The sequence below is a fragment of the Dermochelys coriacea genome, chromosome 24 (assembly GCF_009764565.3).
Source record: "Dermochelys coriacea isolate rDerCor1 chromosome 24, rDerCor1.pri.v4, whole genome shotgun sequence".
Lineage (NCBI taxonomy): Eukaryota > Metazoa > Chordata > Testudines > Dermochelyidae > Dermochelys > Dermochelys coriacea.
In genome coordinates this window covers 598,470-618,967 of record NC_050091.1, presented here as the reverse complement: position 1 = coordinate 618,967, position 20,498 = coordinate 598,470, and the positions used below count along the sequence as shown (strand labels likewise).

The following is a 20,498-nucleotide window of genomic DNA, read 5'->3' as shown; positions in this document are numbered from 1 at the left end:
CAAACCCCTGGCAAAATTCCCACTGGCTTCGGTGGGACAGGAGTTTGGCCTTAATCTATGCCCAGCACCAGACCAGGACTCTTTGGCCAGGAAGTGAGGAGCCCTGTATCCCTGCAGTGAGCAAGGGCTGCCAGGGCACCTCAGAGCGGGTGCTCAGCCCTGGCTGAGTGGCTGGCAGGCTGCCTGCACCAGGACAGGCTTGTGCCAAGTGACACCAACATGAGCCAGGGCTCACTCGCGTGCTGTCTAATAACACAGGGGAGCCGTGTGGGCACCAGTACAGGACACAAACCCACCCCCAGAGATGGGACCCAGCTCCTGGGGCAGTGTTCCCAGGTGCCTGGTTTGTGTTGCTGTGTGGGCTGCTGTGTTGCCTTGTGTTGTACGTGTGTTATTGTGGTACTGCTGTTTGTGTGTGTCACTCTCTAGGTTGTTTTGCCATATGTGACTCTGTGTGTTGTCCTTTTGCTGTTGGCTTGTTGTCTAGTGTGCTGTTGTTCTTTAGCTCTGTGTGTGACTCAGTGCATTATCATTGTGTTGTGTGTTCTGTGGCTGTGCGTATGTGTTGTTATGTTGCTCCATACTGTGACTGTGTTTCTCCATGGGCTATTGTGTTACTCTGTGTTGTTTTTGTTTTGCTTTGTATGGGTGTATTGCTCTGTGTTGCTGCTCTGAGTATAGGGCCCCAGGTGGTGGTGGTGTGTTGTTCTGTGTTGGGTTGCTCTAAGTGTTCTCCTTCAGGGGTTGCTGTGTGGCTCTGTGCGGTGATGAGGAGGCGTTGTTTTGTCCTGCTGCCCAGGGATCGCTCTGTGTGGTTGTTGTGGTTCTTTGTGTAGCATTGTGCTGCTCTGATTGTACAGCCCCGTGTTGTTGTCTCTGCGCTGGGGGCGGGCCGGTTCCTCCCGCCCAGGGCGGGCCCCGTATATAAGGCGGAGCGCTGGGGCGCCCTGCCCGGCACACAACGACCCACTGACCAGCCCCATGGCGCTGCTCTGGGTGCCTCTGCTGGGGCTTTGCTGCTGGCTAGCGGCCGCGGACCGGCACCCGGTGTTCTGGAACAGCTCCAACCCCAAGTGAGTGCGTCCCGCCTGCCCCCCTCCGCCAGAGAACCCCGGGTAGCCCCCAGCCCTGCTCCAGCCTGCCTGCCCTCCGCCGGCGCCCGGCCCCGGGACCCCTGAGCCGCCCACCAGCCGGGCTCCAGCGCGCCCAGGAAGGAGCCAAACGAAACTGGCCTGGGAATAACCCGAGGGTGCCCGGCTACGCCCGACCCGTGCTCCGGTCACGCGTGGGGGGATCTCGGCTCAGGCTCCGGCGGGTGCCGGGCTCTGGGACCGGCCGCGCTCTCTGGTCTCCCCCGCGCCCCACGGCAGAGTTTGTAAAGACGTGGGGGCGGCCCCCGAGACAGGCTGGGAGGCGAACGGGGAGCCCGGGGAGGTTCGGCCTTTGTTTGCGGCGCGCAGGGCTGAGAGCTGAGCCGGGCTCGCCAGGGGTTCCCGGTAACGATCCTTCGCCCAAGCGGCGCCTCCCTCCCCACTTCGCCCCCGGCTGTGACCGGCCCCTGCCAGCGCGGCTCCGCGACGGGACCTGGCCTGAGCCGGGTAGGTCCGGGAGCCCCGGGGCGGGGAGCTGAGGGCTCCCCAGTACTGGGGCCGATGGGGGGGGAGCGGGCTGGCTCAGTCTCCAGACTCAGCTCTTGCATTGGCACGGGAGGAGCCGAGTAAAGTCCCCCCCAGAGCGGGCTCGCCCCACGGGCTGCGGGAAGGGGGCAGCCCTGGCTCTGGCAAACCCTCTCCCGGCTCAGTGTTTAATCCCGGCCGCTGCAGCTGGCAGGGCTGAAGTTCACCCGCCACGGGCTGTTTGTGCCAAGCGCTGGGGGGGACCCAGCTGGCTTTTCCTTTCCCAGGACCAGCTCCCTGCTGGACATGAGCCTCTTCCTTCCCGGGGCTGGCGGGGGGCCAGGGGAAGGCGCCAGGGGCACGGGGAAGCGCGTGCACCGGCAGGAAGCCTGTTGACAAACACATCGGTGGGGCAGCTGCAGCAGGCAGGATGTGGGGCTGGCCGTGGCCAGGCTGTGCGGAATCTGCCCCCGAGTCAGCGCCAGGTGTGGGGCTGATGGGGCAGGCGGGTCCCAGGGGATTTGGGACCCTCTGTCCGTGCCAGGCGCTTGCCCTCGGCCCGGGTCAGCTGGGGGCCGGGGCGCTGGTGTCCCCTTCCCAGGGAAGATGGGAGCGAAGCTCCTGGCTCTGACAGGCTGGTGAGCGGGGGAAGTCCGGGCTCCGCCGGTGGAATTACCCGCTGGAGACGCGCCTGGTGGATGCTCGCTGAGAGCCACCCCCAAAACTCCCCAGCAGGAGGGGCCGATGCCCTCCCCCGGTGCCGGAGCTCTCCACCTGGGCACTGGAACCAGACAGGGGGGCCTCCCCAGTTGCGTGGGGCAGGCGGGGGGCTGTTGCTCTTGAACCACTCAGCTGCCAGCCCCAGCTTGCCTCGGGGTGCGAGGTCGCCAGCTCACTGGCCCCAGGAGTGGGCCCCAGGAGAGAAGCTGCTTCCCACCCCTGCCCCAGCCCTTGTGCTGTCTGCTGCACCCTGCCCCAGAGGTGGCTGCAATTCTGGGGGTGTCTGTGAGGTACCTGGACTGCAGGGGCTGGAGCAGGGTTAGGGGCTAGCTAGTTTGGGAGAGGGGAGCTGCTGCCCCCCCCGTGGTCTCTCAGGGAGCAGAACCCAGTCCCCCCCTCCCTCCCCGTGTCACCATGTCCCAGAGCCTGCCTGCAGCGGGAGGGGCAGCTCTTGTCTGCCCCAGGCATGGGAAGAGGAGCCCTAATTAGGTGATGAGATGGGGGACCAGCATGGAGTGGAGACTGGCTGTCTGCCCTGGCTAATGGGGCAGCTGTAACAGCTGCTCAGACTCCTGGCTCCCAGGGGATGAGCAACAGGGCACCGAGGGGGGGGGCAGTTATTCTCTGGGACATGCCTCCCCCCCAGGGGGTGTCTCCCTCCTCCACAACCCCCAGCCGCCCCCCCGCAGCATCTCCACTGAGCAAAGACAGCGGCTCTGTGACATCATGGGGCAGGTTTGGGGTGGGCCCAGTGCCCACTGGGGGGAGAGATGGGCCTGCCTGGGGGACAGGGTGATCTGTTCCCAGGAATCTCCCCTGGCAGAACCTGGAGATCCCAGGGCAGCATTCAGTTCTTCCCTGCTCCAAGGCTCCTGGCTTGGCACCATGGGGAGCAGTGGGGCTTGGGGGTCTCGGAACCCATGCTGGGCACTGGAGGGTTTAACAGGTTGTCAAACCAGGGCACATTATTTTCCCATCTGTTTCTTCACCTCATAAAATGCCCCAGATGGTGTGTATATGTGTCGGGGAGGCAGATAGAGTGCTGGGAAATCAACCCCCAATCCAGTGGCTGCTCTGTTACCCCCATCCCCACAATCTGCACTGGCCCCTCTGCATCTGGGGCATCTGCCCCTTCCCTCCCCCCTCCCTGGATGTCTGTCCCCCATGGTGCGGGCTGGGTGGGAGCAGAGGGCTGAATTCTTGTCAGCACAGTCTCACCCTGCCTGCTCTGTGCTGGCCGCCCTGACCCCTGCGTGCTGACCGCTGACTGCTCCTCCTGGCCCCAGGTTCCTGTTGGATGACTACACAGTGGAGGTCCGGCTCAACGACTACCTGGACATCATCTGTCCGCACTACGAGGAGGGCAGTGCGCCGGCCCGCACCATGGAGCGCTACACTCTCTACCTGGTGGAGTATAAGGAGTACATGGCCTGCAAACCCCACTCCAAGGAGCAGATCCGCTGGGAGTGCAACAAGCCAGCCGCCCTGCATGGCCCCGAGCGGTTCTCAGAGAAGTTCCAGCGCTTCACGCCCTTCACCCTGGGGAAGGAGTTCAAGGAGGGACACAGCTACTACTACATCTGTGAGTGCCCAGGGAGCAGGGCCTGGCTGGGGCTATGGTGGGGGGCACAGGGGCTGGCAGGGGTGGGGCCTGACTGGGGACACGGCCTGGTGTGTGTGGGCCTGGCCAGGGCTATGGGTGGGTGCACTGGGGCTGGGGGTTGGGTCTGGCTGGGGATATGGGTGGGCACAGTGGGGCTGGGGGGTATGAGGCCTGGCCGGGACAATGGTGAGACACATGGGCTGGGGCGGCCTGGCCAGGGCTGTGGTGGAGGATGGAGGCCAACGGGGAAGGGGAGTGCACTGGTTCATGGGAGGCGGGGAATGATGTGAGGGTGACATGGTCTTTAAGGTGTTGCGTGTCCTCCACCCCTCAAGGGTCTGCTCTCTGGCCCCAGCTCTGATTGGCCCGGGAGAGACCCTGACTCCATGGGCCTCTCCTGGCAGCAGAAGAAATAGCCCCTGTGGGCATGGAGAGCACAGCTCTGACCCACCTGTCTCTTGTTTCCAGCAAAACCAATTCACCACCATGGTGACGGCTGCCTGAAGCTGAAAGTGACTGTGGCTGGCAAAGCCAGTGAGTATCTCTGGGGTCTTGGTCCCGCCCTGCCAGGCACGGAGCCCTCCCAGCAGCCTGGCTGCACCACCATGCCCTGTGTGTCCTCCAGGTGTCCAGGGAAGGGCAGCCTGAGTCACTGGGACCCTCGCTCCCTGCAGCTCTGGGGGGAGGGTCACAGCCCTGCGTGGGTATAAAATGTGTATCCCCATCGGATCTGCCAACATGGTCCGTGGCTAGAAAGTGGCTCCCTGCGGATTTGCAGGGCTCTAGGCATGGGCTCTGCAGATAGCAGGGAATGGGAACAACTCAGGCTGCATGCAGAGAAGGGGTGAGGCCACACCTGGGGCACGGGTTGGCTGCTGGGGCATGCGGTCAGTAATGGGCCTTCGGCGCTGCCCTTCACCTGCTTGTCTCTGCGTTTGCTTTGCAGCTGGGACACCGCCCGTCCACACCCCGATGCAGAAGGGGGGGATCCAGGCAGGTACGTTACTGGCTCTGACCAACAGACCCTAAAGGGCTGGTGTGGTCTCTGCCATACCAGAGGGGCTGTGGGGAGCAGCAGGCAGCTGGGCAAGGACGTTCCCCATGGAGCTGTGCGTCTGGCAGCCTCAGTCCAGATTCTTGAGATCCCCTCCCACTATAGTACAGGGAAGAGCCTGCTCCAGGGCCTAGGTCTGGACTGCCAGGGCTGCGGGGGGCTGCAGGCCAGGCAGAAGGGAGCAATGCGGGATTGAGGGTCAGGATGAAGGGCAGGCACAAACTGCGGGAGGGAGCTTGCACAACATGTGCCTGGCCGGGTTGCCGTTGGCTTGCGGCTCACATGTGACCCCAGTTGCTGGGTGTCAGCCACTGGCTGCAACTCAGGCCCCGGATACCCACGTCTGAGAGCTCCTGCGGCTCCTGCTTTCTCTCCTCTTGCAGACGACGCGGACATGCAGGTCCTGAGGAGCGTGGGCCAGAACTCGGCACTGCGGAGTGGCAGCCCTGTCACCTTGATCAGCCTCCTGCTGCCCCTGATGGTGCCGCAAGGCCTGTGAGGTGGGAGCCTGGCTGAGCCGCTGGATGGCTACTGCTGCCAGGAATGGACCCTGTGGCCGAAAGAGATGCAGGCCCCTGGCTGGGCTGTTGCAAACACTCACGTGAGCAGCTCTCGCGTGTGCACACCCAGCTGGGGTCTCAGCCAGGCATGCGTTGGCAGCCTAATGACTTATTATGGGTCGAATGACCCAAAGTGGTCAGTATTACGGGTCAAATGACCCACAGCTGAGCTGAGCAACCAAAGCCGCCACAGCCCTGTGGGGAGCGGCCCTGCAGGAGGGGCCTCTCCTCCTTACCACCAAAGAACAGACCGCCAGAACTTTCCACCACTCGCTTTGAGAGCAGATGACAGCGGCTGCTGCCCTGGCTGGATGGCTGGCCAGTGGCTCTGGACTCAGAAGGGGTGGGGTGCTGGCACCTCTGGCCGGCTGAGCCAGCCTCCGCGGAGTGTGCAGGATGGACAGGCCTTGTGGGCTGGTGGCATGGAAGTGTCCTGCAGGCGGAGGCACATGTGCTGCCCACACAAACGGCCCATAGACAGCCTGTGTCGGTAGGGCTGAGCACATCTCAGGCTGGAGCAGGACCTTCTGGAGCAATATTTCTTCTGGTGCAGGACCCTAGTGTCAGTGACATGGGGTGTTGGGATTCCGGATGGTGTGACACCTGGAAAATAATTTATAGACATGTCTGGAGCAGGTGCCCCCTCCCCAAATTCTGATCTCCCATGGCAGTTCTGCTGATTGCACATTGGCCAGGGGCCTGGGGCTGTCAGGCCTGAAGCAGGGAGCTGGGCTGCAGACTCCCCAAAGGAGATGAACACGTCCTCCACAATCGCCTGAGGATGGAATGAGCTGGCAACCCCAAACCCATGACACCCCCATTCCCTCTACCCACCCCAGCCTGGCCTCTCCAGAAACACTGAGAGCTGGAGTTCCTTTGGCACTAACTCCCAGCCCCATTCCTTTCTGCCTAGGCTCATTGCCACAGGAGCTCTTCCTCCTCTCCTTGCCCCACCCAGGACTCCCTGTCCTCTGTAAAGCAGCCACCTGTAAAGGAAACAGGGTGGGGCAGAGGCTGAGTGTAGCTGCTACCTGGCTGGAGTTCCCACCTCCTGCAGGTCTCTAGACTTCCTGTATTCCCTTGTCTCCATGGCCTGTGTGCACCTCGGTGCCTGGATGGGGTGAGGGGCTCATTCACCCACACACCTGCTGGGCCCTGCACAGAGCAGTGTATATAATGTGTCTCGATTTGTAAAGCTTCCTTTTTACGACTGAAATTTTTATACAAAGGGTCTTGAATAAATACTTTTGGATACAGCTGGGCTGCTGCTGCTGGAGAAGGGGTGGAGGAAGGTGCCAACTGCACTTGTCCAACAGTCCTGGCAGGACAGTACCATAGCACCTCTGGGACTCCCGCAACCCGGGCAACAGGACGGCTCAAACATCTCCACCTCCTCCCAAGCTTCCAGCTCAGATCCAGGCCCCCATGAAGGGGCAGCACCCAGGCCCCAGCTGGATCTCCCTGCCTAGAGCCACAGAAAGAAAAGGAGTACTTGTGGCACCTTAGAGACTAACAAATTTGTTAGTCTCTAAGGTGCCACAAGTACTCCTTTTCTTTTTGCGAATACAGACTAACACGGCTGCTACTCTGAAATAGAGCCACAGAGAAGGTGACAGGCAGAGAGAGCGACGCCTGGTCCAAACCTTCCCTGTCCAGGGCTGCCCTCTCCTATCAACAAGGCCTCCTGGGGGTTCAAGACCCTCCAGGGGCAGCCTGTCCCCTTCCCAGCCTTCTCCACTCCTGGAAAAATGGCTGGCCGGGTCCTGCTGGCCAAGTGGGTTGAGCCTCTTGGGGTGAGGTGGGTTGAGCAGTGGGCTCTTGGTTACATGGCTGTTGTAATTAGTTAATTAACTGGCTGGGTTTGCAGAGAGCTTTGCAGTGGAAAAGGACAAAGCCCCTGTGGCTGATGCTATCCATTATTTCGATCTAGATTCACAAATGCTTCCTGAGCAGGGTGGAGGAGAGGGGAGGGGACTCACTCTGAACGGGTGGGCTGAGTTGGGCCATGAATGCCCCTGACCATCTCTCACTACGCCCCCACCGAGCTGTGCTGTGTTTCCAGGCCTCTGGCGGCTGCAGCCCCACTGGGACAGACGTGGCTGGCAGCAATGAATGAAAATCAAACAGACTCATCCAGGGCCATGCAGCATCTCTTTGGCTCCCGCTCCCCAGAGCGGCCAGGCTCGGCTCCTCTCCCCTTTCCCAACCTTGGGCCGAGGGGCGACTCCTGTCCTGGGGAAGAGGAAATGCCTTCAAAACCCTGCTCCACGAGGCAACTCCCAGGCCAACTCCCCCTTTGTGCACCAGAGCCAGAACTGTCCTGGGAGCAGAGATGTGAGCACCGCAGCCCTGAATGTATTTATTCCCCTCCCTTAGGTACCAGGGCTGCACTGTTACCCCATTGCAGAGATGGGAACTGAGGCCCAGAAAGGCTGCGTGGCTGTGGCAGAGCAGGGATTGAACCTGTGTATCTGATGCCCAAAGCGCTCGGCTATCCGTCCCCTCCAGGGTCCTCCTAGCCAGGCACTTGGATGGGCCCATTCCCCACAGCACCTGATGCTGCACCACTAGGCAATCAACTGCTCCACAGGGAGACCCGCAGCAGAGCCAATACCGAGCCCAGCTACTGACACAAAAACTGTCCCTTCATGCTCACAGGCAGCTAACCCCTCGCCCCACTCAGCTGGGGAACCCCAGGAAACCTGGTTCCAAACCAGGCCATCTGTTGGTGGCCTGTGGCTGGCAGCTGGTCCGACCGGTGCAGGCTGCAATGAGTCAAGGGAGAGACTGGCACATCCGGAGCCTAATTACCATCCGCTGGAGACAGGCAGAGATGCAACATCCAGGCAGATGTGCAGGCATCACCCCAAGCCCAGCTGATGACCAGAACTGGATCTGAAGCACAGGTGCTGACACACAGCCACTCACCCTGCCAAAGTCACAGGAGGCTCGCCAGTGTCCTGGGCAAGGAGGGACACAGTCCCCAAGCACCTGCAGTGGCCAGGCATGGCAGCCTAGCTCCTCTCTGCCCACCTGGGAATGGGAAGGGAACCCCCAGCAGCCTAGGCCGGAGCCTGAGCAGCCTTCACAAGCCCTTGAGCTGGCCTCCTGCAGCAACTAGCCCCTTCCCAAAGAGGCAGACCCCAGGAGATGGAGTTAAGCTGGAGCCAAACTCTACAGGCCCATCAGCCCAAAGCAACAGCCTCAGCCGAGTTCTGGAAGCTGGGCACAGATTGAACAGGAAATGCCATGCCTTTCAATTCCCCTAACAGGTGCTGCCCGCCCAATCTCGCCACCTGGTTAACGCACTGGCCCTGCCACAACCCTGCTGTTCCACTCCAACAACCAACCCCACGTCCTTGGGCTGGGGGGAGACGACAAGCTACTGCGCCCTGCCCCTGTTCATTCTGTGATGTGCCCACTCACGGCCAGGGACACTGTCACGGGAGGAATGGGGCGCAGGGGGGCAGCCAGGCCCACGCAGAGCAGCAGCAGCCAGTGGGATGGGAGACCGCCATGGTGGATCCACGGGGCAGCGGGCCCAGGGAATGTGCAGCAATGACCCCAGGCCCTGGCTCCGGCTCCCAACTTCCATTCAGGGAACCCATCTAGCTACTTTTGTGGCTCCGGGTGTGCAGACAGGGCTGTGGCTCCCAGCCCGGGAGGTAGGTGAGTCAGGCTCCGCCTCCCCCACTTCACAGACAGGCTGGGAAACTTGGGAAAGGGGCAGTGAGTCACCCAAGGCTGCACAGGGAGTCGCAGACAGGAACTGAACCCAGGAGTCCTGGCTCCAATTAAACACAGCCTGAGCCAACAGTGCCCCCTGCCCTAGGGACATCACCCCCTCTCTGGACCAGCCTGCACCTGGGGTCATGGGGGACAATTCCCCCAAAGCCCAGGGCCACAGGGTTCCCCGCTGTTTCCCTCTGTCCCTGGGGACAGATCTGAGGGTGATATTGGGGGGCTGGGATGGCAATACCTGGGAGTACCCAGGGAGGGTTGTTATGGGTGGCAGTGATTTTGGGGGGTAGGCGAGAATTGGGGGAATATCTGGGAGTGTCAGGGGATGGAAGTACAGGGGGTATAAGTGGGGAGCATTGGGGTGGTAATGCCCTGGGAGAGCAACTGCAGACGGTGGTGGTGGGGTGACAGTGGGGAGGGGTGGTTGCTGGGTGCGTGTGAGATACCAGGGGTGTTTGTGGGCAATGGTGGGTGCTGGAGGAGTGACGGGGACTGGGTGTGTGACAGGGGGCTGTGGGGGGATTGTTGGAGGGCTGTTATTCTGTGATACTGAGTGGGACTGGGGGGTGTTGAGGGCTGTTGGGGAGTTGGGGGGTGCCGAGGGGTGTCACTGTAGGGGATTATTGGGGGTGACATGCGGTGTTCGGAGGGGTTGGGGCACTATGGTGTCATACCAAAGGGGCTGAGGGGTGACACGGGGAGCCATGGGGGGGTCCAAGGGGTGACATGGAGGCTGTGGAAGAATTGGGGGGCCCCGGACGCTGCACGGGGATACTGAGGGGGGCGCTGGGAGGTGACACAGGGGTTGTGGGGAAGTTGGGGGGCCCCGAACACTGTGCTGGGGGGCCAAGGGGTAACACAAGGGCTGGGGGGAGTTGGGGGGGCCCCGGGTGCTGCGCTGGGGGGCTGGGGGATGACATGGGGGCTTGGGGGAGTTGGGGGTCCCTGGGCACTGTGCTGGGGGCTGAGGGGTGACACGGGGGGCCGTGGGGTGACAGGAGGCTGTGAAGGAGTTGGGGGGCCCCAGGCACTGCACGGGGGGGTGGAAGGGGGTTATGGGGGCGGTGGCTTGAGACGGGGGCTGGGGGGGAGTTGGGGGGCCCAAGGCACTGCGCTGGGGGGCCGAGGGGGTGTTTGCGGACCCCAGGAGCTATGCTGGGGGGGCCGAGGGTGGCTGTAGGGGCCGTGGGGTGGAACAGGGCTGGGGGGGAGTTGAGGGGCCCCAGACGCTGTGCTGGGGACCGAGGGGGGCTGGTGGGGAGTTGGGGGGCCCCGGACACTGCTCTGGGGTGGCCGAGGGGTGACACGGGGGCTGGGGGGGAGTTGGGAGGCCCCAGGCACTGCACAGGGATACCAATGGGGGGGCTGTGGGGTGAGATGTGGGCTGTGGGGTGAGATGGGGGGCTCTGGGTGCTGCGCTGGGGGGATGTGGGGGACTGGGGGGCCCGTGGGGTGAGACGAGGGCTGGGGGGTGAAAGGGGGCTGTGGAGGAGTTGGGGGACCCCAGGCGCTGTGCTAGGGGGCCGAGGAGTGACATGGGGGCTGGGGGGAGTTGGGGGGCCCCGGGCGCTGCGCTGGGGGGGCCGTGGGGGCCGTGGGGTCACACGGGGCTGGGGGGGAGTTGGGAGCCCCAGGTGCTGCGCTGGGGGGTCGAGGGGGGCAGTGGGGTAGGACGGGGCTGGGGGGGAGTTGGGGGCCCCAGGCACTGTGCTGGGGGGCCGAGGGGGGCTGGGGGGGGAGTTGGGGGCCCTGGGCGCTGCGGGGGAGTTGGGCCCCGGGCGCTGCGCTGGGGGCTGAGGGGGGCTGTGGGGTGGGACGGGGCTGGGGGGGAGTTGGGAGCCCCAGGTGCTGTGCTGGAGGGGAGTTGGGGGGCCCGGGCGCTGCGCTGGGGGCCGAGGGGGGCTGGGGGGGAGTTGGGGGCCCCGGGCGCTGCGCTGGGGGCCGGGGGGGGCTGGGGGGGAGTTGGGGGCCCCGGGCGCTGCGCTGGGGGGGCCGAGGGGGTGTTTGCGGACCCCAGGAGCTATGCTGGGGGGGCCGAGGGTGGCTGTAGGGGCCGTGGGGTGGAACAGGGCTGGGGGGGAGTTGAGGGGCCCCAGACGCTGTGCTGGGGACCGAGGGGGGCTGGTGGGGAGTTGGGGGGCCCCGGACACTGCTCTGGGGGCCGAGGGGGCTGGGGGGGAGTTGGGGGCCCCGGGCGCTGCGCTGGGGGCCGGGGGGGCTGGGGGGGAGTTGGGGGCCCCGGGCGCTGCGCTGGGGGCCGAGGGGGGCTGGGGGGGAGTTGGGGGCCCCGGGCGCTGCGCTGGGGGCCGGGGGGGGCTGGGGGGGAGTTGGGGGCCCCGGGCGCTGCGCTGGGGGCCGAGGGGGCTGGGGGGGAGTTGGGGGCCCCGGGCGCTGCGCTGGGGGCCGAGGGGGGCTGGGGGGGAGTTGGGGGCCCTGGGCGCTGCGGGGGAGTTGGGCCCCGGGCGCTGCGCTGGGGGCCAAGGGGGGCTGTGGGGTGGGACGGGGCTGGGGGGGAGTTGGGAGCCCCAGGTGCTGTGCTGGGGGGCTGGGGGGGAGTTGGGGGGCCCCGGGCGCTGCGCTGGGGGCCGGGGGGGGCTGGGGGGGAGTTGGGGGCCCTGGGCGCTGCGCTGGTGGCCGAGGGGGCTGGGGGGAGTTGGGGGCCCCGGGCGCTGTGCTGGGGGCCGGGGGGGCTGGGGAGGAGTTGGGGGGCCCCGGGCGCTGCGCTGGGGGCTGGGGGGGGGCTGGGGGGGAGTTGGGGGCCCCGGGCGCTGCGCTGGGGGCCGAGGGGGCTGGGGGGGAGTTGGGGGCCCTGGGCGCTGCGGGGGAGTTGGGCCCCGGGCGCTGCGCTGGGGGCCGAGGGGGGCTGTGGGTGGGACGGGGCTGGGGGGAGTTGGGAGCCCCAGGTGCTGTGCTGGGGGGCTGGGGGGGAGTTGGGGGGCCCGGGCGCTGCGCTGGGGGCCGGGGAGGCTGGGGAGGAGTTGGGGGGCCCCGGGCGCTGCGCTGGGGGCCAAGGGGGCTGGGGGGGAGTTGGGGGCCCCGGGCGCTGCGCTGGGGGCCGAGGGGGGCTGGGGGGGAGTTGGGGGCCCCGGGCGCTGCGCTGGGGGCCGAGGGGGGCTGGGGGGGAGTTGGGGGCCCCGGGCGCTGCGCTGGGGGCCGAGGGGGGCTGTGGGGTGGGACGGGGCTGGGGGGGAGTTGGGAGCCCCAGGTGCTGTGCTGGGGGGCTGGGGGGGAGTTGGGGGGCCCGGGCGCTGCGCTGGGGGACGGGGAGGCTGGGGGGGAGTTGGGGGCCCCGGGCGCTGCGCTGGGGGCCGGGGGGGCTGGGGGGGAGTTGGGGGCCCTGGGCGCTGCGCTGGGGGCCGAGGGGGAGTTGGGGGCCCCGGGCGCTGTGCTGGGGGCCGGGGGGGCTGGGGGGGAGTTGGGGGGCCCGGGCGCTGCGCTGGGGGACGGGGAGGCTGGGGGGGAGTTGGGGGCCCCGGGCGCTGCGCTGGGGGCCGAGGGGGGCTGGGGGGGAGTTGGGGGCCCTGGGCGCTGCGGGGGAGTTGGGCCCCGGGCGCTGCGCTGGGGGCCGAGGGGGGGCTGTGGGGTGGGACGGGGCTGGGGGGGAGTTGGGAGCCCCAGGTGCTGTGCTGGGGGGCTGGGGGGGAGTTGGGGGGCCCGGGCGCTGCGCTGGGGGCCGAGGGGGCTGGGGGGGAGTTGGGGGGCCCCGGGCGCTGCGCTGGGGGCCGGGGGGGGCTGGGGGGGAGTTGGGGGCCCCGGGCGCTGCGCTGGGGGCCGAGGGGGCTGGGGGGGGAGTTGGGGGCCCCGGGCGCTGCGCTGGGGGCCGAGGGGGGCTGGGGGGGAGTTGGGGGGCCCCGGGCGCTGCGCTGGGGGCCGGGGGGGGCTGGGGGGGGAGTTGGGGGCCCCGGGCGCTGCGCTGGGGGCCGAGGGGGCTGGGGGGGAGTTGGGGGCCCCGGGCGCTGCGCTGGGGGCCGAGGGGGGCTGGGGGGGAGTTGGGGGGCCCCGGGCGCTGCGCTGGGGGCCGGGGGGGGCTGGGGGGGAGTTGGGGGCCCCGGGCGCTGCGCTGGGGGCCGGGGAGGCTGGGGGGGAGTTGGGGGCCCCGGGCGCTGCGCTGGGGGCCGAGGGGGGTGGGGCCGGCGGGCCCCGGCGTGTCCGGCTCGGGGAGGTGCCGGGGGCGGGTCCCGGCGGGTCCCGGCCACAGTCTCGGTCCCCGCCGGCCGCAGCCCGGGATGGAGCCGCCGCTGCCGCTGCTCTCGGGGGCCTGCGTCGCCTGCACCCTCGGCATGTTCGCCACGGGCCTGTGAGTGCGGCCGAGCCGAGCCGAGCCGAGCCGGGCCGCTTCCGGGTCCAGATCCGGGCGGCGGCTGGGTTGGGGGGCGGCGGCGGCGGCGGCGGCGAGCCAGGGGCTGGGTTGGGGGGCTGTGGGTTACGGGGGGGAGCCAGGGGCTGGGTTGGGGGGCTGTGGGTTACGGGGGGGGGAGCTAGGGGCTGGGTTGGGGGGCTGTGGGGTACGGGGGGAGCCAGGAGCTGGGTTGGGGGCTGTGGGGTACGGGGGGGGAGCCAGGGGCTGGGTTGGGGGCTGTGGGTTACGGGGGGGAGCCAGGGGCTGGGTTGGGGGGCTGTGGGTTACGGGGGGGAGCTAGGGGCTGGGTTGGGGGGCTGTGGGTTACGGGGGGGAGCTAGGGGCTGGGTTGGGGGCTGTGGGTTACGGGGGGTAGCTAGGGGCTGGGTTGGGGGGCTGTGGGGTATGGGGGGGAGCCAGGGGCTGGGTTGGGGGGCTGTGGGTTACGGGGGGGAGCTAGAGGCTGGGTTGGGGGGCTGTGGGGTACGGGGGGAGCCAGGGGCTGGGTTGGGGGGCTGTGGGTTACTGCTGGTTGAGGGTGTTTGTGGGTTGCTGGGGGACTGGGCTGGGAAGAGCTATGGGTTACTAGAGGCTGGGGGGCTGCATTGGGGTGCTCGGGGTTGCTGGGGGTTGGGGTGCTGTGGGTTACTAGGGGGCTGCGCTGGGGAGAGCTATGGGTTACCAGAGGCTGGGGGTTGCTGGGGGCTGGGCTGGGGGGCTATGGATTACTAGGGACTGGGTGGGCCTGGGCATCTCTGTGGGTTGGCAGCGCAGGTGCCAGCCCCTCTCAGCTCTATGGATACAGGAACTTACCCCTGGAGGCTTCTCCTTTCCCAGTGGCTACCCTGCCCCCAGCCCTGTGGGGTAGGCCGTGACTCGCATGGGCAGCTCCTGGCATGGCTGGGCCTCTACAGTTTGGCCAACTCCGAGCTGTCATCAATCACGAGGATTTTTAAAAGAGCGACATCCTCGGGACCATCAGGGCTGGGGGGGAGGCGGGTTCCATTTGCCAGCGTTTCTCTGCAGTCGAGGGCTGGGAATTTCCGCCTTGCCGGCGCTAGGAAGTTACCCCGGTTTATCCATCCCACCGCAGCTGGTTCACGCAGCCCGAGTGCGGACGCAGCACTAACGGGTGGAGGCGCTGCCAGCGCTGGATGTATCCCGTCAGGGGAGGGGTGAGCTGGCTGGGGAGGACGCCCCATCACACCAGGGGGACTGGCCCGTCCCTGGGGGTGCACCAGTCACTAGAGCAGTATTAAATCCTAACGCAACTGGGTGCTGCCCCTGTTCAACACTGAGTCCCGAGCAGGCCCCACCAGCCATGTAACCACCTGACACCAAGGCTGAAAAATGGCAAACGGCATCACTGCTTCTGGGTATCACCCTTGTCACAGCCTCTGCAGCAATGCCCTCTCAGACTCAGGGAGGGGGGGCTTGGGCCGGGATGGGGGGTTGGATCCCCTCAGACTTGGGGGGATGGGAGGCATTTCTCACCTGTCTTATCCCTAGGACTGACCTGCGCCAGATGTTTTGGATACGGAGTGTGGAGAATATCCAGTTCCTACCCTTCCTTACCACCGATGTAAAGTATGTTCAGCCCCTGCTGACATGAGGGGGACAGAGGGGGCGCAGGCAGGAGGATCATGTGGTTGATGGAGTTGGGGCTCAAGTGGAGGGGGGCTTGGACAATAGCTGGGCAGGGCACGTGCTCCAGCGGCTTGTACAGTGGTGGGGAGTACATGCTCTGGGAGGTTCACATACGGGGACATGCTCCAGTGCTGGGGGTCTCCCTAACCCACAGGCAGCAGTGCTGGTGACTACCCAGCCTGGTCTCCCCTTGCAGTAACCTGAGCTGGCTGAGCTACGGGTGCTTGAAGCAGGACTGGACACTGATCACCGTGAACACCATCGGGGCGGCGCTGCAGACCCTTTACATCCTGGTGTACTTCTACTTCAGCCACGAGAAGGTGGGTGGAGAGCAAGTCCCTCCTGCCTGCCAGGCTCCAGGGGCCTGGTGTAGGTGGGAGGTGCCCTGGGGGAACGGGTGGGCTCAGAGGGATTCCTGTGAAGGGAAGGAGTTGGTATGAGGGGGGAGGTGCCTGGGGCAGGGTCCAGCATTGGCATTTCTTAGGAGGGGGTTTCCTGAGCCATCGTGTTATTGGCCCTGACTGCCCTCTTCCCTTCTCCCAGCGCCGGGTTCTGCTGCAGAGCATGGCCCTGCTGGGGGTGCTGATCCTCGGCTACTGCTACTTCAACCTCCTGATCCCAGACGTGGACGTGCGCCTGGCACACCTGGGGCTCTTCTGCAGCGTCTTCACCATCAGCATGTACCTCTCGCCCCTGGCTGACCTGGTGCGTGTGGCTCCCCGGGGGAAGCATGCGGAGGGGAACCTGCCTAACTGGGGCGCTGGCCTGGGGCATGGGCTGTGTCACTGGCCTCTGGGGGGTGTTCTTGTGGTTTGGGGCAAAGCAGTGCATGCTGGGGCCTTTGGGCTCCTGCAGGTGAGGTGCCCAGTCCCTCAGCTTGGAGGCCTTGGGGTTGGGAGCCCAAAGGAGACCCCAGTGGGCCGCTCAGCTCTGGTTCTTCCTTGGTCTCGCAGGAGACAGCTGTTACTCTGGGAGGGGCCCTGGCTGGGATCTGCAGGAAGCTCCCCTCAGTGCCCTGAACTTAGCCCCTTCTGTGTTCCCTGCAGGCCAAGATCATCCGGACCAAGTCAACCCGGTGCCTGTCCTTCCCACTGACTGTGGCCACCTTCCTGGCCTCAGCCAGTTGGACGCTCTATGGCCTACAGCTCAATGACCTCTACATCATGGTGAGTGCCATTTGGCAGAGGGCCGGGGCCCCTCCCTTCCGCTCACTGCCACATGGGGGGGCTGCCCTGGGAATCGTGGGGTGCAGGCCCAGAGCCCCAGTGAGCGCGGTGCGCTGTTCCCGAGCCATCCCGTCGAGCCCCCTGTGCTGCCTTGTGACCCGCGCTCAGGGCGATGGATACTGATTTTAATTAATTGGCTGGGAGGCAGCCAATACAGCTTCCCCATGACACGAGGCTGATGGAGCAGCTTGTGAGGGGAGGGCATGGGAAGAATAAAACTGCTGCAGGATTTATAGCTCTCCTCTCTCTGTGCCCTCCCGCCCCCCACCCCATTCCCTTCCCACCCAGGTCCCTAACGTCCCCGGGATAGTCACCAGCATCCTGCGATTCTGGTTATTCTGGCAGTTCCCTCCGGACCAGGACAAGTTCTACAAGCCCCTGCAGGCCTGAGGCCTGGGGCAGGAAGGAGCATCACTGAGCCCTTGAGGTGGGGAGCCAGCGGCAGGTGCAGACCCAGCTCCTCAGCCCATGGGTTGAATGATTTCCCTCCTGCCCCCAGTACATTCACTGACCGATGAAGGGAGGAGGAGCCAATGCTCACACTGTGATTCTACTGCCCTTGCCCCTGCCCTGGTGGAGGGCCCGGCCAACCACCCCTTAGGCCTGCCTTAGCCAGAGAGCCTTGCACGGCACTACACGGGTACTGCCCCCTGCCTGGGGCTCTGCTGCTCCTGGGGGACTCTGAGGAGACATGGCTGCCTTGCCGCAAGGGATGCCCCCCCCCAGCCATTTTCATTTTTCATTACTTTGCTTTATTGGGAATAGTGCCTTTGACACTTCAGCAGTGCCCCTGCCTCTCCCATGCACCTGGCCAGCTCTGGGGACTCTCTTCCTCCCTGCTGTGCTCAACCATTCTAGGAGGGCTGTGGTGGGAGTCAAGTGCGGTGCTGGGGGGCTGCCCTCTTCTCTGTTGGATGTCTTGGTTTGTTCTGCTGTTTTGTATGAGCATAAGTGCCTTTTAATAAATCAAAGCCAGAGTGTGGTGCCTGTTTCCTCAGCTCTGGGCACACCCAGGCAGAGAGCAGGCCGGGGCTGTGGAGGGTCTGCACACCCTGGTGCCCCAGAACTTGGTGGGTACCTGTGAGGATACACCCAACAGCCCAGGTGCACTCAACCCCCCAGGCCCAATGGCGTTACTGGGAACTGGGGGCCCCTCCCAGATCGGTTTGAGGCAGAGAAGAAAGAGCAAGAGAGGGGCTACCCTAGGGCCTGATCCTGCAGGCCCCCCCACCCCTCAAGTCAATGGGTGCCCTGTCCCAGAAAGCCCTGGAGAGTCACACAGGGCATCATGTGCAAACAAGTGGACAGCATCTGGGAAACAGCCTGCTCCCACTTGGGGCTGAAGGGACAGCCACATTTGGATCAACCTGCTCCAAAGAGCAGCTCCCCCTCCCCTCAGGTCTGTACTGACCAACGGGGGTGAGGCTGTTCTGATCCTGCCTGTGCCCCCAGGGAGCTGAGAGATGGGGCGGCTTCTGGCGGAGCTGACCTCCTATTACCTGGTAACATGCAAGATGTACAGGATCATCCTGGCGAGGGCAGCTCCTCTCTGCCCTGGGCTGGAGCTCGACAGGGTGGCCTGCTACTGGGAGTCCCTATTGGGCTCCATCAAGCCCCCTCCCTCAGTATCTACCCTGCAAGGCCCCAGCCAGGGCCATGCTGGGAGCTGGGGAGTGTCCCTCAGCTGAGCCAGCTGCCCAAGGCCGTGGCTAGGCGCTGCCAGGCCATGACTGGCCACACATGGACGAGACTGCAACTAACTGGCTGTCTCGCCTTCCTTGCTGCCACTGTTGCTCAGGAAGCAGCTAATTAGTCGCTCCTGCTAATTAGCCCCATTCCTGCCTTTGATATCAACTGCTCCTTTTGCAGAAGGATGCACAGCCAATAATTAAGAACAAGAAAGTCCTTTGGCTGGTATGCAAGGAACCCAGGGAGTCTGCCAGGGAGGCAGGCCCCAGCATGAGTCACATAGGCAGCAGCCCTGCCCTTCTGGCTGCAGGGAGCCCCATGGGCCCTGCAGCAGGACCTGTGCCAGCCAGGGAGACAGCCCATGGATGGGGCTGTTGGGTTGCTCAGGAGCAAGGGATTCCCTGAAGGAAGCAGCCTCCCCCTTCACCTTCTGGAGGGCAGGGGGCTGTACAAAACCCCGCTGAACTTGCTCGTCGTCTTCAACCAGCGTGTGAAAGTCACTGTGCCACAGAAGCAAGGTTCTTGCTAGCATGGCATGGCCCAGCCCACCCTGGAAATGACAAGTCCTCCCACGTTCCTGGGCCAGCAGCGTCACCAGCGCCCAGATAGCATGCTGGAGCCTGAGCTGGGGGGGCTGCAGCCTTGGCATTCGGTCTGGTTGACAGCCCCCCACTGCCCTGATTTAATGCCCACTGACTGCCCAGAGCCAAGGAGAGGCCCTGGGGAGAGGGGAAGGTAGAGGAGTCAGAGGCAAGGCTCGGTCTCTGCAGCTTCCCACTACGAGTAACCAGGGGAGGCGGGGGATGGGATGTAGGCAGCTGAGGCTCAGACAGCTGCCTGGGGGGGGCTAGCCCGAGCAGTGCCACTCTTGGGGGACTGAAGGAGACAGTACAGAATTATCCACCTCCCTAGGACAGAGCTCAGGACCTCGCTTGCACCCTGCATCTGACATAGAGCAGCACAGTGTTCCCTGCCGCTAACTCAGAGGGAAGAGCATCGACCAGTGAGTCACCCCGGCAACACATGGGTGATTCCTGGGACTCTCTCATCCAAACCCTGGCCCAGTTTGGTTGTGAGAGCAGCTAGGAACCCCACCAAGGGGGCCTGGCTGCAGGAGTGAAGGGAGTCCCCTAGCAGCAAGCTGCCGCACTGACCACCTCTAGTTACCATCACCGTTGAGTCCCCACCCCTCTCGTGCACTCAGCGCCACGTGTCACCTGCCCCTGTTCTCCTGAGGGGATGGACCAGCCCCCTGCCGCAGCAGGAACCCACCCAGAGCCCACTCTGCGACCCAGGCTATCAGCAAGGCTCAGCTACATACACCGATTCTTTATTGTGCTAATCCAAGTGAGGTGAGCAGCCCAGCTCCCTGGGGTGCAGCCTCCCGACCCCGCGGGTCAGAATTTCAGCCCTCGCCGGCTCAGGTCCGCTCGGGCCTCTCTGATCTGCTCCTGGAGCTCCTTCGCCGCAGCCTTGCAGTCATTGAATGTAGCCAGGCGGTAGCCAATGGTTGCCAGGGAGTAGCAGCCGAACGCCACCAGCAGGTACATGGGGAATGGCCAGAGCACCTGCTGCCAGGGCAGAGGGAGATGGAGGCCCAGGGGGTCCAAGGCCAGGGTGGCCCAGGCAGTGCCCAGCAGGGCCAGTCCGCACATCCACTGCACCAGCTTGGTCATGGTGGGCGTGGCCGGGTCTCGGCGCAGGACGGGCTGCAAGAGAGGCAGGGAGAGCGGGTGAGCAACGGAGAGCGGGTCAGGGCTGAGATGCCGATACCCCCCCCGGGCCCCGATCCCCCCCAGCCGCCCCACAGCCCCGCCGGGCCCCGATCCCCCCCAGCCCCGCCGGGCCCCGATCCCCCCACAGCCCCGATGCCCCCCAGCCCCGCCGGGCCCCGATCCCCCACAGCCCCCCCCCGGGCCCCGATCCCCCCCAGCCCCGCCGGGCCCCGATCCCCCCACAGCCCCGATGCCCCCCAGCCCCGCCGGGCCCCGATCCCCCACAGCCCCCCCCGGGCCCCGATCCCCCCCAGGCCCGCCGGGCCCCGATCCACCCCCGCACCGGCCTCCCCGCTCTGCAGCCAGCGGCTTCTCCCGTCGCGGAGCTGACGTCATTCGCAGGCGCCGTGGCCCGCAGGCGGCGTGCGCGGCCCGCGGCCTTCTGGGAGTTGGAGTTCAGGAGCCTGGGCCAGCCTGAGCCACTAGGGATAGGCTCGCCCCTTGCCCTGCCCCCCGCCCCACCACCGGGTGTTCCCCTTGCCCTACTCCTTACCTCTGCGAGCCTCTTGCCCCCCCACCCCTGGGACC

At 65.7% G+C, this 20,498-nt stretch overlaps 3 protein-coding genes across 4 annotated transcripts; 2 read left to right on the top strand and 1 right to left on the bottom strand.

Moving 5' to 3' along the window:
• The first annotated feature begins 927 nt into the window (after positions 1 to 927).
• Positions 928 to 6,807, top strand: EFNA1 (ephrin A1). 2 transcript variants are annotated; one of them, XM_038383439.2, is made up of 5 exons: positions 928 to 1,073; positions 3,623 to 3,918; positions 4,408 to 4,473; positions 4,886 to 4,936; positions 5,377 to 6,807. In XM_038383439.2, the coding sequence occupies exons 1-5, from the start codon at positions 982 to 984 to the stop codon at positions 5,490 to 5,492; spliced, it is 621 nt and encodes a 206-aa protein (XP_038239367.1). In that variant the 5' UTR covers positions 928 to 981; the 3' UTR covers positions 5,493 to 6,807. The 2 variants fall into 2 exon arrangements, with proteins under 2 accessions (XP_038239367.1, XP_043357823.1); XM_043501888.1 differs by lacking the exon at positions 4,886 to 4,936.
• Positions 6,808 to 13,438: 6,631 nt separating this feature from the next.
• Positions 13,439 to 17,488, top strand: SLC50A1 (solute carrier family 50 member 1). Its single transcript, XM_038383438.2, has 6 exons — positions 13,439 to 13,591; positions 15,143 to 15,220; positions 15,477 to 15,600; positions 15,824 to 15,985; positions 16,327 to 16,446; positions 16,795 to 17,488. The coding sequence occupies exons 1-6, from the start codon at positions 13,521 to 13,523 to the stop codon at positions 16,894 to 16,896; spliced, it is 657 nt and encodes a 218-aa protein (XP_038239366.1). The 5' UTR covers positions 13,439 to 13,520; the 3' UTR covers positions 16,897 to 17,488.
• A 2,021-nt stretch (positions 17,489 to 19,509) lies between these two features.
• On the bottom strand, positions 19,510 to 20,352 carry DPM3 (dolichyl-phosphate mannosyltransferase subunit 3, regulatory). The gene is made up of 2 exons (XM_038383045.2): positions 20,254 to 20,352; positions 19,510 to 19,904 (listed from the first exon to the last, which is right to left on the bottom strand). The coding sequence occupies exon 2, from the start codon at positions 19,869 to 19,871 to the stop codon at positions 19,593 to 19,595; it is 279 nt and encodes a 92-aa protein (XP_038238973.1). The 5' UTR covers positions 19,872 to 19,904; positions 20,254 to 20,352; the 3' UTR covers positions 19,510 to 19,592.
• Positions 20,353 to 20,498: the final 146 nt, after the last annotated feature.

Excerpts from the sequence above, each read along its gene's own strand:
- EFNA1 (XM_038383439.2), top strand. The coding sequence starts at position 982 with ATGGCGCTGCTCTGGGTGCCTCTGCTGGGGCTTTGCTGCTGGCTAGCG. Across the intron at positions 4,474-4,885 it reads GACTGTGGCTGGCAAAGCCA|CTGGGACACCGCCCGTCCAC; the intron begins GTGAGTATCTCT and ends TTTGCTTTGCAG. Across the intron at positions 4,937-5,376 it reads GAAGGGGGGGATCCAGGCAG|ACGACGCGGACATGCAGGTC; the intron begins GTACGTTACTGG and ends CTCCTCTTGCAG.
- SLC50A1 (XM_038383438.2), top strand. The coding sequence starts at position 13,521 with ATGGAGCCGCCGCTGCCGCTGCTCTCGGGGGCCTGCGTCGCCTGCACC. Across the intron at positions 13,592-15,142 it reads GGCATGTTCGCCACGGGCCT|GACTGACCTGCGCCAGATGT; the intron begins GTGAGTGCGGCC and ends TCTTATCCCTAG. Across the intron at positions 15,601-15,823 it reads TCTACTTCAGCCACGAGAAG|CGCCGGGTTCTGCTGCAGAG; the intron begins GTGGGTGGAGAG and ends CCCTTCTCCCAG.
- DPM3 (XM_038383045.2), bottom strand. The coding sequence starts at position 19,871 with ATGACCAAGCTGGTGCAGTGGATGTGCGGACTGGCCCTGCTGGGCACT.